The following is a 24521-nucleotide window of genomic DNA, read 5'->3' on the forward strand; positions in this document are numbered from 1 at the left end:
GTAGCATAAGATAGAAATGAGGTCAGAAATAAAGGGAGGTAGTTGTTTTCCATCTTGACTATCTACTTAAGATAAATCCTCACTGGGTTGCACATGCAAATGCTGTTACTATTTTAAGTGCAAATACATATATTAGAAAATTTTAAAAAGAAAATTAGCCCAGTGGACACATATATGACATAGCATTTGTCTATTTATACCTCAGCTTCAGATTCCTTGTGAGGCAGAGTATATAGGAATCAGGGTGAAGTTAGATGATGAATTCACAAGAATTTGTATATTTGGCATTATTGTAGGAAATATCTGGGACATGGCTGAATTCCTTTCCTAACCTTATTGTAAGTGTAGTATAGCACAGTGTCTCAAAATTAAAAGGCAGTATGCACCTTCTCTTTTTGCCAGTGTGAAATTCTGTAAAACAGGAAAAGGCAGAGTTTTCAATAAGCTGCTGTTAGAATTAAATAAGTATCTACATAGTTCTTTCTATGATATTTTAAACAGCACAGGAATTTTTAATTTCTCTTGAAACAGTAATTAAATAGGGCTATACCAGTTCTGTTAAATAATAAACTTTTTAAAATAACATTCTTCCAGCACTTAAATCTAAGACATCCAAACATTATAGCCAAATTCCTTAATTTGCCTGTCACAGTTCTTTATTAGTCTGGCTTTCCAGAATTATGCTGCATAATTCTCCTTTAAGTTTCAAATCCCATTGAAACCCACTCATCTAATTCAATTAGATCCACTTAGGTTGGCCTTGTCTTTCCCAACTTTACTAATGTCTCTCCTATCTCATTCTTTAAATTCAAATTATCTGGAAAGGTCAACTTCACATTATCACCTGCTTCTTGCCTTTTCCTTTGTCCTCCCAGTGAAAATAATCTCTCCTAACTCTGCACTCTCTGTAGTACATGATGTTTGTAGTTTCTATGGAAATGATCACTTCTATTTTGTCTTATATCTGTTACATTATTATAAGTCTAGCCTGTGTTTGCTCCTTAGAAGCTTATTTTGCTTCTGTGACAAGCGATATTCAATGGGTAAGTTACTAGCAGTATAGTAGTTATTCTTTCCCTAACTAAATCAAATATCCAGAGCATCCAGGTGATCAAGTAGATAGTATTTTCCTTGTTCATTTAACTCTGGACTTTGGGAAAATCCTATGAATTTCTCACCAAAAAACTACCTGATATGGAAATATCTTTGCCCCCATTTTTTGCCAAGGTAATTTTTGGCAGCTTTAAAAATAAGAAATAAGGCCAGGCGTGGTGGTACACACCTTTAATCCCAGCACTCAGGAGGCAGTGGTAGGAGTATCACCATGAGTTCGAGGCCACCCTGAGACTACATAGTGAATTCCAGGTCAGCCTGAGCTAGAGTGAAACTCTACCTCGGAAAAAAAAAAAAAAAGAAAAAAGAAAAAGAAAAAGAAATGACAACTTTGGTTTGTCATCTCATGTGAAAATATGACCAATTTACTAAAATACTTTTAACTCAATCCCCTAAAAATGTGGTTTGGTTGAAGAAAACCATGCCAATACACTAAATACTGAGAAGTATAGGTTTATGACTTGTAAGAAAGTTCCTAATAGATTGTGGATATTGTATGCGATAAACTGGAGTGACAAAACAAGATAGTATTCATAGTAACCTTCTGGGGGAGTCATCACTACTATAACTACTAGACATTGTGTTCGTTTTCTATCTTGATATATAGTGCCCAGGGTTTTACTTAAGTCTAATATTAATCTGTATTTCTACATTTCTAAATGAAATGACATGAAATCAAAAGTATGATCTTTTACAATTTATGATTTTAAATTAACCTATGCTATCTTTTTAAATCAGTTTCCAAAATTACACACACACACACACACACACGCATATATATATATGTATGCGTGTGTGTGTGTATGTGTGTGTGTATATATATATATATATATATACATATATATACATATATATATATGTGTGTGTGTATATATATATATATATATAGAGAGAGAGAGAGAGAGAGAGAGAGAGAGAGAGAGAGAGAGAGAGAGAGAGATTTTTGTTGTTTGGAAATACTAATTGTGCCACCCAGTACCAACTAGAGGAAAGTTTGGATGGTATACATATATCATGGCTTTTCTACACATGTCATGAGAAGCTCACCATAGTAGAGACAGAGATAATACTTGTCCCTGGAGGAATACATTTTAAATGTTGACTATTTTCTTCAGCTGATAGGTGGTTAGAAGTTGTTATATTTTATTATTCCATTCTGGCTAACCTTAATTCAATTGGATGCTATCTTTTTTACTGTAATCTGCTTCAGTTAGTTTACCATATTGCCGTTTTTGGTAGTAAATTTGAAAGCTATTGCTGTACCTACCACTTGATGGCAGCACTATACTGAGTCCATGGATCAAATTGTAGACTTGACTGCAATTGTGGAATCATGGAAGTTAGAGGATGGTGAGAACTTTAGAGGCTGCTTCAGAACCATACTTTTGCCTTTAGAGAAATTAAATCCTAAGATTAAATGACTTCGGGTCACACACTTATTAATAAGATAATTTAAAAGTGGTTAATCTACTTATCTGGCATGTTCAATTGACTCAAATTAAATGTTTTTGTTAGACTTCAGTGTTTGGAAAATATTTAGTCTTGCTTCCTGTGAGGTTCTGTCCCTTGTATCATAACTGTAGTGTAGCATAGAGTTACTAACAATTATTTCAGGAATGATATCGTAGGTCAGTTGTAATTTCCTCTATTATTTGTTTATTCAATTGTAAATCTTGTCTGTGTAGAGAGTCTTTAGGATTTTGATTATTTAGTATTACAATAAATTATCTTATTTGTTCCAGTATTTTAATTGTAGAATTAAATTGTTTGGTATTTTAAAAATCATGTGTTTTGAGGATATATTCTATCTTTAACATTTAGGACCTTTCCTTCCACCTCCTCCTTCCCCCTCTTCCTCTTCCCTTTCTTTCTTCCTTTTTTACTTTCATTATTTCCAAGTTACTATTATTATATTTTGCTCTTTTCCTGAAGGGATTATGCAGTTTTATATAATTTGCAAAAAAAAACCAATAAATTATTAGATATGAGTCTCAGAATATTAGGTTTTAAGTTTTAATACAGCTTTATTCACTGTTTTCCTTTGAATTTTGCTTAGTCATAGTTTTGGACATATACTATTAAAGTTCAGTATTTTCCATTTAAGGAGAGATTTTTGCTCTCTGTAAGTATTTTAGAAGGTTAATTTTCTTTCCTAAATCAACTCTGTGTATTAGTTTCATAAATTGTACAAAAATGAAAAGAAACAGAATACCAGAAAAATGTCATAGATAACTTCCACAGATACAGATATATGTAGGAGGACTCACATGACTCCAAATTATGCTTTACAATGAAAATTACTGGTAATATATAGCTCTGTTAAGTATAGCAATCATTGTAAATCTTTGGGATGGGTAATTTAAGGAGGATGTTATTGAAAAATCTTTTTAAAATGTTAAACTATGAATTGATTATATATTAGGCATTATAACTTTTACAGAAATGTTACATACTACTATTACATATACATCATATGACTAATATAGTTTCATGTATATATCATTCCTATCACCAAAGTATCACAAACTATGAGAAGTGAAGTACTGCTATTGTTTCTCCTTGAAAAGATGAAAATAAAGTTGTTATTCCATATTCACATGGCTTCTGTCTGAAAGGGAGACAGCAGCATAACATCGCATTTGTTCTGTCACAAGAAACTTGGCAAAGCCCTTAATCATGTACATACTTTGTTCCTTCCATACTCATTGGCCTTGTGAAAGGAGCTTCTAAGACATTTAATGAAATATTACATCTGTTAATATTTAATATTACCTGCAATTTGCAGGTGTTTTCTATACTCACTTATAATTCTCTACAGCCCAATGAATAATAGGACCAATGATTACTTCAGGTATCAGAAGTAATGGTAGAAAACTTGAGCAAAACAAATGAGTATACAGTGAGTTTAGTAACATGGTGGACAATTTTTTCCTCTTACAAGTACACGTAATTGCTCAGTATATTGTAATGCTTGTTTTTGTTCTATAATCTCCTTTTTTTTTATTAATGCATTCCCCCCCCCTTTTTTTTTAGAGAAGCATTGTGTCCAGAAGTGATTTTGGAAGAAGCCACTTAAGGTCAATTTGAGTAAATGCCATGATTTCATGGTAAATAGCAGAATGAAGTTTGACTAAGATTTCTTAAATATTAAGAAAGTAAATTCATTTTATTTCACTATAATAAATTTAGACTCAAATTTTATCTGCACTCAAATAAATAAGTAGAATGAAAAAATATTACATAAAGTGACAAGTGTTAATTTTATGTTAAAATTCTAATGCAACAGAGATGTGTATCCTCAAATGATAAATATTAAGGGGGATCATGCTTGAGTGAAGTAACACTGAAATTTTATCACTCATGGCAATTCTCAGATTTTCAATATTATTTTTATTGTTTTGAAGCAGGTGTATTCTCTCTCTTGCAGATTGCTGGCACCTTCCTTGCATTAGGTTATTAGATAGGTGTTTTGAAAAACAAACAGACAGGGAAAATCATCCAGGAAAAGAGACTACTCTAAAATTTTCAGTTGATTGGAAAGTAATTCTAAAAAACAGGCATTAAAATGTTTCACATAATTCTGAACTTGTGATAATTTAGGCCATGGGTACTTGGATAACCATAAAGTTGTCCTTACATGAAATACAAATAGATCAATGAATAAAGTTCTACTCAAATGAAGTGGATGTGTCCTGTACCAGTATAATGAACTAATAATATCAAATTGATTTGTATTAATACTGTAATGAATGTTCCATATTATATTTTCATATCACTTAACTTTGTTCAATAGCTACAAAGTAAAGAGGAAGCTTGGAAAATATTTGATAGATGTATGTATAGGTACAAGAGATCTAGTCTGTTTATTTAATTTACAGATTGTCAAATAATTTTTTTACTATAGTTGATTATATTGCAATGATTCTCAGAAATAAACAAAGTTAGAGCAAATAAAATATGATTAATTCTATTTCTAGATATTTCTAATCATAATGATGTTTGCGTGCCTGTAAATTGATATAGTTAACTCTGTAAGTGAAAATATTTCTCCATATTAGATGAAAGTAGATCAAACACACTTTTCTCATACCTCACAATTCTCCCCAGATACTTTAAATTGGCTATTCAACAATCTTGTTAGGATGAGAGATTCTCAGAGACAAGGATTTCTGTCTATTTCTTTTGCTGTAGTTTCATCAAAAGCTTCAATAGATTTTGGGATATAATGTGCACTCAAAAAAGTAATTAAGCAAATGTATGTGTGAACTAATTCTTGAAAATTCTGCTCATGGTTTCTATTGGATCATTACTTTCTTAACCTCCTTTTAATTATTCAGAACTTCACTAAATTTTATACTTGAAAATGTGAATCAGGAAGTGAGGTAAAACATAACAAACTATCAAGTATTCTTTTCATAGTTTGGTTGTATTTTGAGACAGGTTTCACTCTGGAACCTAGGATATCCTGGAACTCACTATGTAGTCTAAGCTAGATTTGGACCAATGACCTTCTTAAATTTTTTTCAAAACTCAATTTAAGTAATCATGTTAATTGCTATTAAAAGCCCATTGTGATGCAAATGAAGAAGTAAATATGAAGATGAAAAGAATTTATTTACAGTAATTAAAACTAATACCTTTAATACAAAATAAATTCTTTCTACCAGGTTAAATCTATTAACATTTGTCATACTCAAAATTAAAGAAAACCATAAAGCAGTCATCAGCACATGCTCTGATAATCATCAGAGAAATGATACTATGATGTGTGTGCAGCCACTGCAAAACTTTATTGCACATTTGAGAAAGAAATCAGGCAAAATAATCTTAATATTAAAGTTTATGATTCAGAAGTTTCTCCAAAAGACTATGTGGGGCCTTCTAATGTCAGTGCTCACATTTTGATAATTACTGGTAAAAACTTTTCATGATGGAAATAAAGAACTGACTGCATGAAAGGGAGAAGGGGTCAGTTAGCAACAGCCAACCATGATTATAAATCACTACCTATATCAGCATTATTTAACTGTGCCTCTTTTTATTCTAATATATATGCATACTTGAATTGATTTATTGAAGAAAAGTAGAGTTTGCTTGCAAGTTCTTTAAAGAAAAAAATACAATAAAATGGGACCTGTGATCCTGACTTTTATCAAGCATGTTACTTAAAAAAAAACCAACTCTACCTTCTACATGTTTTTATGTATATTTTGAGTATGCCTGAATGTGTGCATGTGAGAGCACATGTGTATTAGTATACATTCATGTGGAGGTCAAAGGTTTCCTTGGGTGTCTTCCTTGATGGTTTTCCATTTACTAGGCAGATGGTCTCTCATTTGAACCCAGAGCTCACTGATGGGCTATTCTAGCTCACCAACTTGTCCCAGGGACCCTGTCTCCATTCATAGAGTAATGAGCCACCTCCTCAACTTCACCTTTTATGATATTATTATTTTGACTATTTTTAGTTGAAATTATTACCAACAAAGTTTTAATTATCTTTTTTCAGTATTTTTGAATTCATCAAATAAGTGTGTGAATTCAAACAAAGATACACAAACATTTCTGTTACTTCTAATCACACAATTTCTATTCAAACTCAATATTCCAATCAATATTCTGTATTTTTGATATGTTTTCCTTTAAAATTCATAGGTGCATTTGGCTTCTTGGTGATAAATTACATATTAATACATACAACACAGTAATAAAAATAAAAAATATTTTTACTCTTTCATCCAATATACATGAAAATCCCCTTCATCCTACTTCATACCCTCAGCCCATCCATCATCTGGCATAAATAAGAATAGGTGAAGTATCATGGTTTTACAAAGCATATATAATACATGTGGATGACAGGGAGAATAATCATTAGTTGAGGCACTAGTAGTTAGGTATTTGGATTTAGACAATGGTGTGTTTTTAACATTACCGCATCTTTCCTACTCTCAGGTGAGAAGAGTCCTGGGCTCATGCTCAAATTGCAGTCTGACTACTCTGAGTCCCCTGGTGTCTCTGCCATGCTTTCCAAACCTTATGCTTCTCATTACTTCTCTGCATTTTATCACCTGCTTTCTGGTGAGTTGATAAACTAACTTTTTGAAAATAGTTTGTTCAAGCATAAGGTAAAGTGATTTACACCTAAAAATCTAGGCTCCATGGATATTACTTGCTATAAACATGTCATAAATAGTATTTAAAGGATTTGGCTTGTTAAAAAATTAGGATCTCCTCTTCTTAAATTATGAATGAGCTGTGCCATCCTCATTATTCAGGCTTATAGCTGGATCATTTCACTACACTACAGCATAACAGTAATTAAGTCAAGTTTTAATAGCTATATAATAGGGCCAATCAATATTATCATTCATGTGAAATGAGATGGTTATGGAAATTGCTATGTAAATCAGATCAAACTGTATGTAATGAACAGACAGATTTTTGGGGTGGTATATCACATAGTTTAATTTAATTTAATAGTTTAATTTAATTTAAGCTTAAACCTTCCTGTGTAGACAAGATCAACTGCATGGATATGGTTTGGTGTAGCCCCATGGCTACAATTGGAAAAATATAATAAAAGTGCTCATGAATGTGTGTTCACCTTTAGGAAATAAAGGCCCATCAACAAAGAATGTCGTGTGACCATAGCTACACATGCACTGGGAATCTGCCCTCAGCAGAAATTTTTTCTGGCAATAAATTCAAATGATCACACAATGTGTAAACATGACTTATAATTATTCTAGGAAGACATGGAAACTCTCAAAAGCATTTTGATTTTCACAGACAATAAAGAAAAAGAACAGGCATACAACTTTATAGGCTGAAAATTATTCAAATTGACTGTCTCAGGTTTTTTTTTTTTTGGTTGTTTGCTCTGTTCACACAATCACTGTCCCAATTTTCTTCTTATTTTAAACTACTGAGGGTTTTATTTCTATATTTTACTTTTTTACAAACACATTGAAATGAAGAATGTAAAACTGTTTTATTAACTGTGTGCACATGATGTTCAAGTGACTCCACCTCCAAATGAACCATTTACTTTCTTTTACATTTTTTCCCCCTTGCTTCCCTTGTGGGCTTGGTCCATTTTAGAAAACAGGAAGCCTAAATCCCTTTGAATATAAGAGACCATCTGCTTTGGGTTAGAAGAAAATAAGACATTAATTAGTTATTACATCTTATAAGCAATACCTCCCACCTCTCCAAATCCCCTCCAACTCCCAACCTGGCCACCCACCCTTTACCACTTGCCCATGAGAGCAATTCCCACAGAGTGATGGCTTGGTTAAGAGATCGCCAAGGCAAAACATGATATAAAAATCTTCTGGTGCCATAAGTGAGCTTTATTGAAAGTGGAGTCTCCAGCAGCAGTCTTTGGAAGTAGCTTCAGGTTTTGCTTATACAAATCAGTCACACCAACATACTCACAATTTTATTTCCCTTATATTCATTAGTTTGCAACACATCATCTTACCTAACTGTATGATATAGTAGCAACTACTCTTGCTTTATTGCTCAGGTGGAGGAATTTGTCTACCTATCCTATACTATCTGCTTCTAAATTTAAAATGTATATCTACCACAAAACAATAAAAATAGATGGAAAATTTCAATCTGAAAGAAAAAAAAATCAAGCTGCACTTAACATTTAATATAATAGATGCCAACTAAATAAACGTCAAGAATTAATGGATGCTCCTTTTCATTTTTGGTATGGTCTTCAGAACTGCAAAGTAAGTAACCAATTATGGTGGCATACTTGTAATCTCAGCATTGGAGAAACTGAAGAAGGAGGATTACAAATTCAAGCCCAACTTATATATATAGTAAATTCCAGACCATCCTAGGCTATAGGGCTATAAAGCAAGATCCTGTCTCAAAAAATCTAAATAAATACAATAAAATTAAATAAAAACCACTTTTAAAAGTCTCTTCCATGGCTGATGTCACCTTCTGAAATAGCAGGGCCTATGTCCATCAGGGAAATTAAAATAAGCACTATAAGGAATCTCTATATACAAACATAGTGGCTTAGGCACCTAGATGGTTTCACACAATCTGTCTAATCTTTCCCCTCAGATTTCCTAACATGCAACTAAATCCCACAGGGAGAGTCAAGGTTCCATTGGGCTCATTCCATAATTCTTGCTTGACCCATATATTATGCTTAATTCAAGCAGAAATCTACTGAGAAGCTTATAAAAAATATTTGCAAAGCTCTTTAGGGACCATTTTGTCACCCTTGATTGCAATGCCCACAGATGTACACACAGCTTACTCTGCAGACCTGCCTCTGCCTCATTGGATTTGTGCAATGGGAAGGTTTTCTTCTATTATTTTTGAGAAGCTTTTATCACCAGTCCATGAAAAGGAGGATCATGTAGGAAAAGAAAGTCTAAATTATATTCTGTAGCTATTTCTAGGTACTCTAAAAATTAATAAGAGTTTTAGTGATATCAGATACATAAATTTCAATTGTTTTTATTGAAATCAGGAGAGTTGGATTTCAAAGGAGCCCATGTGTTTAACATGAAAAGGTTTTGGAGTCAAAGACAAGGTTCACAGTCATTGGTTCTGAAGACTTGCTACGTCAGCCACCCACCCTACTGAGTCTCTAAATATTCATTCTTAAAACATGGATAGAATATTTAAATGACTACCTCATCCACTTTGTGTGATAAAATGAGAAATGAATAACAAAACAAATTGAAGACGTATTCAAATGGAGGCTATTTTTTTAGAATGCAAATGGAATTATGTGAACTCCATTGTGAGGGCTGGAATTACCATTCCAGCTTTTATCTAAACACACAAAATTATCCCTAATACTTGTGCAGGAATACTTGTGAATTAGTAGAGAAGGGCGTGGTAACTGCTGATGTGCTTATATCTGTCATCAGATTTCCTTTCCAGGCTTAAAATGAATTATGTTATATTTAAATTTATTCCTATGCTATGGTTATGATTAAACATTGGGCAAAATCCTTGGTTCAATTATATTATTGGTATGTTTAGAGTAGCATGTGAAGAATACATTTATGTTTTAGAAAGCAAAGCATCTTACTTATCATTTATTAGGATAAAATAAACCAAAAGCATGACACTTTATCTAATTTTCCTTTTGATTGTGACATCAATACAGTGTGATTTTTAATTCAGTAATAGTACTTTATGAATAAGGGATATCTATTTGAGCATCATTTGAAGAAAGTGATTGAGCATATTTCATACAAATTTCAAGAACTACATCTATGATACAATCTAATAGAAGTATGCAATAGTTTCCTAATGACAATATTAAAAATAAATTATGAAATAAGGAAGAAGCTTGGTTACTTTAAAATTAATGTAATATTTCAAGTGAATGATGTGAAAAAAATCAACTAGACTTATCTGATATAAAAGAAGGTCTGAGGTAGACTTTCAAATACTTTCAGGATAATCTAGGAAGACTGGCAATAGAGAGGAAATTGTGCACTGGTGATCAAACGGACTAAGAAAATACACCTTGAGAATTCTACATTAAGTTTAAGCTAAGTGCTTCCTGAATTACTTGGAAAACCAAAGAAATTTCTCAGTGGATTGCCTCTGTGTTGTCACATATATATCCATTGCCCATATATCTAGTCAAGTGGTAGAAGAACATATGAAATGATTTTTTAAATAATTTTTTGAGAAAAGGTAGAAATGCAATGTAAGAGAGTACCATAATACTTGATTTTAATTTTCTGGCAAGGTGAGAATCATAAACCTTAGTCTTTTAGGGTTAATATGCTATTTTGAAAAAAATGCTACTTATAATGTGCTTTTGAATAAAACTTGAAAGTAATTTTAAAACCACCTTTTAAAATTTTTTGTTATGAAATGGCTGCCTTTCCTAGGAGAATTTATGAGTGAAGTCATGTTAGGGACAGATATATGCTTATTTTCCTTTCTTACTTTAGCTGTGGTATCAAGGTTAGCTTCATGAACAATGCAAGGGCTCATGGAGTTGATCTACCTGTACTCAGTAATCTGAGAAGATATTGCCAAGAAGATCAGACATGGGATAATGTTTAGAAATAGTGGAAGCATTGCAGAGGATAGCTCAACCCCCTTATTTTTATGTACGCTTTCATGCTTTTATTTAGTAATAATTTTCCTACTCTCTCATAGTGTTTCCATGTGCTGCTTTGTTCTATTCCCCAATGTTTCTGTCATCACAGCTATCACTAGCAAGGAGCAGTAACTATACTGCAAGGAATTCAATGATAAAACAAAAACTGACACATCCATTTTATGCTGCATTATATAACAATGGCTCAGAACCCAGTAGTTTATGAATGAAATAAAGATACTTTATTTATTACACAGGCACTTGGATATTCACATGCCCAACACATCTGGTACACTTAACAACTAAAGAAAACACGAATGGAAAATGGCTGCTTGGGGGGTCAGAGAGATCGTTCACCATGTTAAGGAGAATGAGTTCATTAACAATTTTTCCTTTATGTTCCTCTAAGAATTTCCAAAGGTTACACTTGAATAATATGCAACAGAAACTGAACTACATTCAAACTGTATGCTAACTTGAATTGTGAGCAATGTAAATTTTTATCACAATGTAACATTTTATAGTCATGCTTGAACAGATTAGGTTAGTAGCATGCATTCCATTCTGCAATAGGAAACTGTTAATCTATTTCCCAACAAAAGTCAAAAGATGCCCAGTGCATAGAAAAATACAAATCGATGTCAGTATATTACGAGACTGATCTTGGGACTTACATGGTGATGATGAAATCCTAAAATGCCATGCCATAAAGCACATTAAAAAGGGGATAGACATACTTTATCAGACGATTTCTACAAATTAAAGATGAGAGCTCTAAATTGGGGGATGTTCTCACTGTGTGCTTTGAACAGGGCCTTTCTGCTCACCTCCTCCTTCTGTCTTGACTGGTCCATTAGACATCACTTTCCTGAGGGCTAGCTGGCTTTGGTCTTGGTTGCCATTGGCTGGTGGAGGCAGATTATCAGACTGAGTTCTTTGAGTGGGGAGGACTCCTGCTATGCTGTGTCTGTGCTGCTTCCTGGCCTGGTTAGTCTGACCGCCTGTATGTGCTGCTGTGGCAGTGTGGGTGACATGGAAACCCAGAGTATGCATCCTCAGATGGAACCAACTTCAATGTTATTCATGCAAACACAAGTGTTCTTACACTCTGTTTCAACTGTGTTTTCAAATGCCAAAATGCCACCACATGCACAGCACTAGAGGGGATTAAAACTGGCTGTTTCCTTGGAAATAGTGAAAAATGAGGAAAACAATAATCTATCTCCATGGCCTGGCGAATGCAGTATGGAAGTAACAGTATACTTATATCTTTGTAAAATTTTTGCTCTTGAGTTTTATATTATTATATCAAAGGACTATATTTTCAAAAATGAAAACTGGGCAGTGAAGATGGGTGAACTGTTAGACCTTAATTGCTTTACAACTACAAGACATAGTATTTCATGACTTGTAAAGAATTCTCATATGTAGGAAAAATACTTGCAAATTCTGTTATCCTATACAAAGTCTAACAGAGTAAACCCAGTTGTGCTTCTTATAGAAGCTACACCACCTCACCACATATGCTGATGTATATATTACACATGTATCTTGAGAATATATGAAATATAGCTATGTATTCTTGAGTATATATAAAATATGACTCTTTCACAGATATTTTTTCAAAAGACTAGGAAGCTCACACATGGAAAGCTATATTATTTCACATGCATAATGTTTGTTTGCATTGGTTTTAAAAGGTCTTTTAATAGGTCTTAATAGGTTTTAAATAGGTCTTTTCCATAGGTTCTAGATCATGATTGTTGGCCATATTATGCTTTTTTTTTTTATTGTATTTAGGTGTAGGGATTTTGTTGTTCTGCTTGAAATAATTGTGTGTGTGCTTTTCTTGGTGTAATGCTGGAAAACTGACATTCCCTTGTGCTTATATTTCCTGCCTCCTAGGAGAGATTTCAGTGCACACAAAAATACACACAACACTACTTTTGCCTGCAAACACCACAGATACAATGAGCCAGGTTGGATGGATGGTGGAAACAAAGGAGAAACAGCCAGTTTTATTGCAGTCTATGTAAATTAAACAACAACAACAAAAAAGAAACTAAATAAAAGAAGAGCATTTTTAATGTATTGAAACTGTTCTTACACAGACAAAAGGACAGGAAACAGAGTGAGCAGGGAATGCCAAAACCAGAAAGCAGACAGGGGGGACAGCAGGAGAGAAAGGCCACAGATGAACACTAAGCTGCCATGCTGAGGAATTTATTTGCGTCTTTTACTTGGTTGAATGCGGAGTTGTTGCACTGCAGCTTCGGCCGCTGCTATGGCAGCCCCTGCGTCTTCCAGATGAGTCTGAGTGACGCTGGTCTTGCTTTGGCTGCGAGATGGTCCATGAGAACGGAGGTGACCTTCTGATGATGACTTGGAGCTACCAGGGCTACTATGGGATTTCTCAATGGTAGGAACCTGCATGTCTGGTTAAAGGGGTAAAATAAAAGTTAACATTGCTCTAGCCTCCTGCTTTGCTGGGTCTACATATAATTTGAAACTGTCTAGGGTTTATGATAATATACTCTTTTATGGCTCATTTATGCAGTTGCCAACCATGCAGTGTTGTGATTAAATATTTCAAAAAATTAGGGGATGGAAGGAAAAAGTATCAGTCTGGATCCATTTATAAATATATTCTAAGTAGCCTTAAGTAAGAAACATATTAACTTCTGCTTCTACCTAGCAACTCTCCTCATTTTATCAAGAGATGGTCGGCTTACTAAGATGCAAGATTTTTAAGTGAAACTCTGGTGGAAGTTTGGATGAGTGGTGAAAGTCATTAGCAAATATTAAAGTGCCAATAGAATCACTGTCTCTGTCAAGTTTTAGAGATTGCATAGATCAAAAGGTAATGGGGCCAGAGGGAGACAGGAGGAGAGAGAAGGAGGGTAGGTGAAAGTAAAGAAGGGACAGAAAAAGGGGAGGAGGAAAGAGAGGAAGGAAGGAGAAAGGGAAGAGTCAGAAAGGAAGAGGGAATATTTGTATCGTGTATATTGTTAAACATGGCAAAGTGAAAATGTGTAAGTAGAATCCAAAACAGATTTCTGAAACATACTCATAAATAATCTAAGGTTATCATTGTAGTGGATGAACTCAATGGTCTAGTAGATAGTGACTTAATTCCTATCCTGTAGAAAATTTACACTTATATTTCACTCCCCAATGTATGTAGAAGAACTTTTCAATTTGGTTTAATTATAAGAAGTACATTAAAGATAGGGAAACTGTACTAAATGTTATATTCAATATTTAAAGCTAGTTCAGTGTCTTGTTACAAGTTTATCTTACATAGGTAGTAGCCCAAATTATTACAAGTATTAATGCTGTGTTGTAGGTTAGTTCATAACTAATTTCCAAATACAAAAACAATTATGAATGTAGTATCTACTGATAAACCCTGTGTATTACAATATTATTCAAAGAAATAATAATAATACTTAAAATTTAGCTAGACTCCAACATTTAGGAAATTTAAGCTCCCATTTGTTTTGATGACATGGGAAAAATGTTCTAAATATAAAAAAAAGATTGTAAACATATATAAACTGACTACATTTATAAAAATAGGGATTCAAACAATTATAAAAATATATCCAGTAATAACAAATTTATGTTCAGTTAATTTAATAGAATCATTTTTATATTATATAAAATACCTCAATGAATTTTTCCAAAATCACATTTTAATGACTTTGAGAAACAGGAATAGTATTCATATAACTCAACCTTCTCATGTTTACAAGAATAAAAACAGTTAAAGGAGTACAGATTGCAAAGATATTCATCTAAGTATGCACAGATCTGTGATTAAACCCTCAAAATTCCATAGTCATCTTTGTATGATCATGTGTTATCTTTTTCAATGTGACAAAACTGTTCAATAAATATTCTAATAGCACTCATGTTCAAGGGGACACCAGGTGAACATATAAAAAGCTGCTTTCTACTTGAAATATCTCCTACCCTTAGATGGATCAGGGAAGATACCATGGCTCCTGCTTTTGATGACAGATGGTTTGGGGGACTGCTGGTTGCTCTGACTGGAATGAGACTTGCTGTGCTCAATGCTCTCAGTCTGTTCTTTAAGTGGATACCAGCGAGGGGTGTTATCGAGGTGAGACGTGCTGGATAAATCAATCAATACCTGAAAAAGTATAAGAAAGCAATGAAAGGTAGGGTAGAGCTATAATTCACTTTTGACTTTTGTTCTGTGATCTAAACCTCCTCAAAGACAGAAACCTGAGAACTGAGGGCAGCTTTCAAGGCATTGATGCTGTCTTCTTCATTTTCTATTTTTCTTTTCTCATTTTTTCTTCAGCTAAGATATTGAAAACTATCATGTGTGTATTGGGTCCTCAGTGAATGTGTGGTTAAATTGAATATATAAGTTCTTTGACTATTAAATGACTCATTTGGACATTATGAAGAGAAGTAGAATCATATCAGCTTTCTATGAAACTGTTTTTGATGATTTTCTGGTAAAACTTTTCTGTGATCTTATAATCCTAAAGTTGGTGCCCCATTGAAAAATAATGTATGGTTTTAGTATAAATGGTACAAAAAGAAAAGAATGAAAAGAAGGGATAATTTGCAGTTAGTAATTTATTCTATTTTAAAAGGTACCTTAATACTTAGAGCAGAGATGTGACTAAGAACTAATGGTGACAAAACATCATGTCATGGTTTGATATTTTTATTCTTTCCTAGTGGTTCAAAACTGATGATAAATTTTACAGTTCTAGCATCTTATGTGACACAGACACATGAAAATACACACACAGACACACATGCATGCACGCACTTGCACTCTGGTACATATAAACACATTATAGGAAATTAGTATTTCAGTACACCATTGTTTTGAAATAAGACATTAAACTAGATATAACATTCTAACCTAGAGAAATTTTGTATAAAATAAAGGCCAGTCCATATGATTGAATTAACATGGAGTCTGAAGGCTAGAGTTAAATGGTTTGATTTGTGCGGGATAGAGATGATGTCTTAAGATACACAGATGTCCTCATCAGTACTTAGATAACACAGGTCTGATTACCCTACCAGATTTAATAATTAAGTTATTTTAATTTCTTACAAATTTAAATTAAAATTATTTTAATAATCTTATCCTGTTTTTAGATTTTCTTTTGAAAATATCTGAGAACTTGCTCCTAGAATATTTTATTAATAGGAGTGTGAATTGCTACATTGTTAATACACTGAGAAATACTGTTTAAGAAATTGTATCTTAAAATATCCAGCTCATTTTATTATATAACTTTGTTACCTAAAGTCTTATGTAGACTCATGCTATGACTATATAATTTCCTATGAAAAAAATTAATATCTAATTTCAAGTAAAGTAGAAAGTACATCAAGTGGTAGACTGAAGATCATTCTGCAAGTTGCTATCCCTCTATTCATGGGTATCACAGGAGATGAATTCTATATGTTAAAGGACTGTATTCAGAATTGGCTATCTATAAACTTAACAAATATTTTTATTTTGTTTCAGCTAGTGGCTTACTTGGCAGCATATAAGGAAAGAAAAGCAGAGGCTTACCTCCCCAAGGAAGTCATTGGAGGAGAATCTATCATAATCCCAAACAGTCACTTCCAAGGTTTTCTTCTTGAGCTACAGTTCAAATGAGACTGCCATTAATCTCACTTCCCATTGTAATTTTTCATTATGTTCAAAAACAGACTATTTTTACATTTGAATTTTAAATAGTTATAGAAACATTTGCTATTATATTTAAAACTATGTGAATTTATACCAAATATTATGTAAAATTTAATGATTATTTTGTAGTTTGACCAAGTATGTGATCAAAAAGGACCTCCTCCATTGTAAACCAAAGATTATTCCATCCCCCTCCCACAGAATAACTGTACTTTTAAATATAGAAAATTCAGAGAGCTGCAAAAATGTAGGATTATTTAAAGTATTTAAATTATAATTTTTTCAATGTTTTCCAAAAAGTTAAGTAACATTGTTTTATTTCAGTAGGTTACCTAATTTATTTTAAAGAAGCCAGATTCTAGTTTCTTTAGAACTTTAATAATTAATGTTCCAGAGAATAAACTAAAAACTTCAATTTGAAAGATAACTTGTTCACAAGATGTCTTATGAATACCTTTTTCTGTTTTATTTGTATTTTCTGAGTTTAAGGTCAATTATGAAATGCTATCATGAAAAATAATTAATTTCACATTTTGAATATGCATCGATACAATTTTATCTCGTCACTAATTTATGACTATATTCTTTCACAGTAGTAATCAAAGCATTTTTTTTTTTCTGTGCAATTCTTAGTAAGACCGAATTTGGCAAATGAATTACTAAAATATTTCTTGATGCAATAACTCATTCATTTTCATTTAGTCTTATTTTTGTTGTATTTTTGTGAAAGTCAAAGCATTTCCAAATGAAATAAATTGAAATAATCAACAGAAAATATTCTTTTTTCTTGTGGGGGTGGGGGTGCCAGAGTAGATAGATTAATTAGCCAGGACCAGGGTGGCCCTTAAAGGGAGGGCCCTTAGCACATCACACTTTTGCTATGTCTCTCTCAGCTTGCACCGCCCCCACCCCACCCCCAGCCAGTCTTGGGATTTAGTGTTTGCCTTTCTCATCCAGTTAGATCTCTCTCAAGGGAGCGCCCTGCCTGGTATGGGTGGAGCTCTCTCCTCTAAGCCCAGGCCTATTGGTTGAAACCCCTGGTGAAGATGTGTCCAGATGGGATGGTACAAATTCTAGGTCCCCCTGGATCAACAGAGAGAGTGGGCCATTTTTTCTTCTCTCTTTCTGGAGCTGACAGCGTTTTTTAGGTCTTCCTATAGGTAAGAGCTCTCTCCCACCACAGCATGGCTTCCAGGGTGTGAAGAGAGACTGTTTTTCCTTGTATTACTGTCTTCACTTTTGATCTTTCTTGGAAGAACACGTTTTTAAAACCCTTCTCATATTGGTTTTCCTAAGATCTATGTTCGTTACATGAGTTCCTGTGCTACATATGGCCTACATGGTCTTTGGGTATACTTCTTTTCTCCCCACTTTATCGTCCCTACCTCCCAGTTTTCTCTCTTCCCCATTCCTTTATACGATCTATATAAAATGTGGTATTTTTAAAAATCATTTGCTTGAATCTAAAATTTTCAATTCTTTGGTTTACTTGCAGACATAAACTCAGGGCTTGGGGTTCCAGAAAGCACCCTATAACCCCAATTCCCCTCCTCCCTGTTACAGAATAAAGGTCTCACCAAGAAAGTTTGAGAATTATTTTATACAAATAGTCAAATTTTTATTCAATTTTCCTTTACTAAAATGTCTATGAACCGCAGCTTCCATCAGCTCCAGGTGTACTCTGGGTTATTAAATATAAATAAATAAATAAATAAATAAATAAATAAATAAATAAATAAATGGGAAAAAAAAAGGATAACAGCTCAATGTTTAAGCAGTTCCTGGGAGGAAACAAACTCACAGGAGGAACGAAATTGGCTCCTTTTTTGTACCCTACAACTGAGGAAGGTAGAAATTAAAAAAAAAAAAAAAAAAAGGCGGACTTGTAGTTTACATTTTGGTCTGTCTTGCTCTGGACTAATTCTGCCATGCTCTATTACTGTACAAATAATTGTGGGCTTCTGACTTCCTTTTCTTTCTTTCAAGTTTAAAATTAAAATGTTTCTTCTTTTTCTCTGGAATACAGAAATTTGTGTTTTAGCCAATACTAGCAAGCACAAGGTTGATTAAAAATGGCATCTTCCACATATCTTTTCCCTAATTAAAGATGGTGTCTGCCATGTGGTCTTCCTAGATGGAACAATTGATTCTACTCCTGTAGTCTAAGTAAATAATTTCTATAACTGATATAAGAAGATTTGTACAGGATTACTCCACTCCAGTACTGACAAAAAGCAAAAATCAAAAAGGAAAACCAGACACACCAAAAAGGGCAGAGCCACTGAGCTGGATACCAACTTGCATTTCTGGTGGTACCCATAAACAGCAACAACACCACCCCACACTCCTTACATGTGACAACTGTCCTTAATATTCATAATATTTCCCCTAGATTATTCTATGTCAAAAAGGTTTTTGGTGCCATAGATCACAAAGGCCAAAAATATTAAGAGGAGATAAAGATTAAAAAAAAGAAAGAATTATTTTTTCCTTTCCCTCCTTACATTTTTCCCTTTAAATTGAGGTCTTAATATGTGTTTTACACAAAGTTGATAAAAGAAATTATAAATGTTGGATGTTATAGATTAATAAAAAATTATTTCAATGGTACTTATATTTAAGGATAATAACAACTATTAAATTGGTAAAATGTACTAAGAATGGAGATTTTGTGTGTCTCCTCTTAATGATCCTAAATTAAATTAAAAGAAAGAGTATAAGAAATATCTAGGATAAAAATTTAGAGAAAAAAAAGGTGTTAAGAAAGTTTAAAAAATTGTTTGCATTTCCTTTTTGAGAATGCTAATAAACTAGTTGAAACCTAGCTACCCAGGTCTCTAACTTGAAGTCTTATAAAGAAAAATGATAAGATCTTACTGTGTGTGTGGTTTTACATGTCTAATCCCAGCACTTGGTATTTTAAAAGGTTATCAAAGACATGATTCAGCTGGGTATGATCAAGCATACCTCTAATCCTTATATTTGAGGTAATAAAGCCATAAATCACCTTCAAAACAATAACAATTCTTTAGTCCCAAACATTCAGACAGAGGGGGTGAGGAACCCATATTCCTGGCTCCCACATAGGGGAGAAAGAAAGGGAATTCCAAGAACCCCCCCCCCCCCCCGCAACCCTCACCTCCAATGAGGTATCTAACTAAGCTACCAAGGCAGGAATAAGGGCAGGAATCTTCATCTTTAGGCATAGAATGACCAGTGACAGTCCTTATATGCCATGATGTATGGCACCGTGCAAGAGACTGGGGAAATTGCCTGGAGGAAGCTGGCCTTGTGGGATGAGCATGGATAACTATCTTGGACCTTCCTTGCTCCAGGAGTCATATAGACTGTGCTATATCTCATACCCCCTATTGTTTGGAACAGAAAAAAAAAAAAAAAACTTGATTTCATCCAGGTGTGGTGGCACATGCCTTTCATCCCAACACTTGAGGGGCTGAAATAGGGGGATCATCATGAGTTTGAGGCAACTCTGAGAAAAGTGCCAGGTCAGTCTAGGCTAAAAGGAGACCCTACCATGAGAAAAATAAACTCATCTAATTTCTACTCTTGAGTCCAGCTGGAGGGATGCCCCCTCCAACAAAAAGAACATAAAAATAATTTTCTTAAGTCTAAAATGACCAATTCTTTGGTTAGTTTACAAATATAAACTCAGGAGTTGGAGTTCCCCAAACACTCCAAAACCTCAATCCCTCACCCCTGTTATACTTTCATTTCACTAATAAATACATTTGAATTCAACTTTGGCTGCTTCTCAAAATATGAACATTTTTTTCTACCTTACATATGAACTTCATTTACTTTTAAAGGCTACATTTCTCACATGTCCTTGGCTGAACTACTATTGATTGTATAGCAAACATTGATATTGATCCCACTGTTTCCATGATTTTGTTATATTACCCTGGATTTGGTACCTGGGAAATAATCATCACATACCTGCTCCATGGAAATACTTTTATAAATTACGGTTTGATTCCACTCAGGATTAAGACTTTTCTGGACATATTTAGTCCTTCTCTTGTACTCAGCACTGAATTGGAGGAAAAGAATAAGTTATGTTGATCATTCACCTTAACTTAAGAATTCACAGTCTAATTTAAGGGCATGCAGACTTTTCAACATATTTTATCTCAACTTACTATATAATTCTCTCTTCAGCATATCTTAAACCTTAATTCAAGCTGAATTTACAAATATGTTGGATAACTTTGTTTTGTACTGTCCTAATAAATATGATTTTGAGGAATATTTTACCAGTATTTTAGCAATACTTTTTAAAAACCTAACCTTTTCCCCCTGAAGTGTAGAAGATAATTACATGAGCTAGATAATAACACTAACATTTGCTTGTCTCATAAGTAATAATTTGGTCTTTATTACTTATCAATACTTTTATATTTAATCATGTCATTAAAGCTAAATTGTCTTTCTTTTTCTTCTAAAAATGGTAATTATAGTATTTATAGAGAGGAAGATGAAGAATAGTTTATATTATAGCCAGAATTCTAAAATCTTTTGTTTTGAAGTTCTAGTTAAGGCAGCATAAGAGCTAATGGACCTTTGGAACTGTTTTAATTAAATATAAGTTATTGCTTCATTCTAACAGCTTATGCTAAAGGAATCAATTCAAAATCTTTCCTTACTCATTATACCTTGATGCCTTAAATTGACCTCTGATTCTTCCATTCCATGTGAGCAGTTGTTAGGTTATATAACCTATATATTTGAAAATAACTCATCCAAAATCTATCCTCATAAAGTTTATCAGAGAATAGCTGGCAGCAACCAGGGGAGGGGTCTAGAGTTAGATTACTGCTGGAGTTAGATATGATCATACAGTGCTCACTCGGGCACTTTTATAACTATCACTGTCTTTTCCTGAATTTCCTGAGCCCTGAAAATCACCTATTTAACTGGATGTATGTCTGGAAATCACAAATTACCTTTCCTAGACACTGAAGCTGGAGTTTGTAGCTCCTCTCAAAGCACTCAGAATAATTCTTGCTACATTCCTGATCTCAAGCACTGCCACAGTGTTGAATGTATTTTAGATAAAGCTGTTGCAAACCAACCCCCAGTTCTCTACTCACTTTTAGACATGGCTCTTCAGCCAATAATCTTCCTTCTCTCTCTGATTTTATTCTCAAACCATCCAGATGCAAAGACAGTAATCCCGTCCTTGATTATATAATGGGATCATTTGGGGTCCGAGTTGTAGAGGAGGAAGGAGAAGAATCAACACCCCATATGACTTTCCCTTCAATGAGGGTCTGGTTTACTTGACTTGGGATAAAGCCTGAGTGTTATTATTTGTGAAAGCTTCTGGGTCAAACTCACGTGTAGTGAAGTTTGAACCTCTGATTTTGTGTCTCATCGGGCCTCATGTCAGCCATTGTGAGAAGACTGCAACTTGAGAATCGAAGCAGTAGCATTGCTAATTATACCTGTCCCATTCAAGGGTATACAAACAGGAGCAAGGTTTCATGACTGTGCTGTTCAAGATGATCACAAATACTTTCAGAGAAAAGTCTGCACAATGAGCTCTTATAGATAATACACATTTTATGCATACTTTTCAAAGAATATTATATACCCACACCCTGAAAAGTCTATATGAAATTGCAAGTATATTGGACAAATATTTGATACAAACAGCAAAATATTCAGATTTGATAAAACTGGATGACCAGCACACTGATGTCTGCTAAGGTATTATTATCAGTAAGTCTGGCATGTTTATAACAAAACCTTCAAAGATTTTAGTAAACAATGTCCCTTTTTATTTTACATTTATAGTGTTTTGATGATGGCATGTGAATGGTAGGCTTCGGTTACTGCTTGGAATCCCTGCTATTCCTCTTTGCAGGTATACTTTAAATTTTCTCCTTGTTTTTGACTTAGTTATCAAATCAGTCAAATCGTGGGGAAGGCATATTATTAAAAAGATTCTAGATACTGTGAGCATCCACAAAACTATTATTTTTTGCCTGTGCATATGTGTATGTGTGTATGGGCATTGCATGCTACAGCACATATGTGCAAGTCAGAGGCAAACCTTGGAGTGTTGGTCTTCACCTTTCACCTTGTTTGAGACAGAGTCTCCCTTGGTTGTGACTAGGAATGCCAGACTAACTGGCCTGTGGGCTTTGGTATGCTCCTTTCTCTGCCTCCCTTTGTAGGCATGTTGGGTTAAGAAAGATTTGCTTTATTTTCTCTGGTATATGCAGGTCCTGGAGATCTGAATTCTGGTTGTCAGACTTAGACAGCAAGCCTTTTATGAGATTGATGTGCACCCTATTGTGCTAACAAGGCACCTAAGCAAGCATTTTAAACCAGAGTCATCACCTAGCCCCAAAATTAATTTTTCAAGTTCTAAAATATTGAATCAGTATAATTTTAACAACATAGGAAGAACTGTCATGTGCAAACATAAGTTTTGGGCTGGAGAGATGGCTTAGCAGTAAAGGCACTTGCCTGTGAAGACTAAGGACTCAGGTTCCAGTCCCCAGTACCCACGTAAGCCAGATGCATGAAGTAGCACATGCTTCTGGAGTTCATTTCCACTGGCTAGAGGCCCTGGAACACCCATGCTCTCTGTCTCTCTTCTCTGTATCTCTCTCTCTCTCTCTCCTTGGAAATAAATAAATATAAATTTTTTAAAAATAAGTTTTTGCCATTTTATTGCTACCATAATACCAGAGGACATAGCTTGATATACTGAAAAGGATGTTTAGAGAAAGTCTAGCCAGGGACTGTGCTTCCAGGTATAATGATAACTAAAATTAGTTACAATTATAGCAAACCCCTATTAGTGAGATACACCTCATTTCTCCAATAGTATGATGACAGAATAATATAAAGAGATACTTCAGAGATGTCGATTCCCAGTACTTAATCTTCCAAGTGCATGTTTGCGATAACAGAACACTTGGTTTCTTTTCTTCTCATTCTCTCATCTCATCCTGCCTCACTTAATCCTTTCATATCTTTTTTTTTTTTTAAATTTTCATTTATTCGAGAGCGACACACACAGAGAGAAAGACAGATAGAGGGAGAGAGAGAGAATGGGTGCGCCAGGGCTTCCAGCCTCTGCAAACGAACTCCAGACGTGTGCGCCCCCTTGTGCATCTGGCTAACGTGGGACCTGGGGAACCGAGCCTCGAACCGGGGTCCTTAGGATTCACAGGCAAGCACTTAACTGCCAAGCCATCTCTCCAGCCCATCCTTTCATATCTTATTATATAAAATATAAATAGTAACAAATGGAAACAGATGAGAGAACTAGGCCAGTGCAATTTTATCACTTAACAAGATTTTATTTTAATGTATGATAATATTGTAATGCAAAAATATATTTATTTCTTTAAAATACTGCTAAATCATCTGATATAACTAAGTAGCTCACACTTGCTAAATCTTCTCTTGAAGATATAGGAATCTCTGGAGGAGACCCTGGACTACATAACTATTATGTGATAAGCAATAAATAATTATAGCAACTACCACTTACTGAAAGAATATTATGTGTCAGACATTATACTTTTCACTCTTCATTCATTCTCCAGTGTATTTCACACACACACA

The 24521-nt window shown here is 34.0% G+C and overlaps 1 protein-coding gene across 1 annotated transcript in view; it reads right to left on the reverse strand.

Annotated features, from left to right (window-relative positions):
• The window catches only part of Pclo (piccolo presynaptic cytomatrix protein), a 425322-nt gene that overhangs the window by 38591 nt on the left and 362210 nt on the right, over positions 1-24521 (reverse strand). Inside the window, exons 17-20 of the mRNA XM_045160196.1 lie at positions 20874-20967; positions 16797-16868; positions 15197-15377; positions 13462-13656 (exon numbers count right to left, since the gene is read on the reverse strand). Coding sequence (XP_045016131.1) covers positions 13462-13656; positions 15197-15377; positions 16797-16868; positions 20874-20967 — 542 coding nt within the window. The remainder of the gene's footprint in view (positions 1-13461; positions 13657-15196; positions 15378-16796; positions 16869-20873; positions 20968-24521) is intronic.

Source organism: Jaculus jaculus, chromosome 10 (genome assembly GCF_020740685.1).
Source record: "Jaculus jaculus isolate mJacJac1 chromosome 10, mJacJac1.mat.Y.cur, whole genome shotgun sequence".
NCBI lineage: Eukaryota > Metazoa > Chordata > Mammalia > Rodentia > Dipodidae > Jaculus > Jaculus jaculus.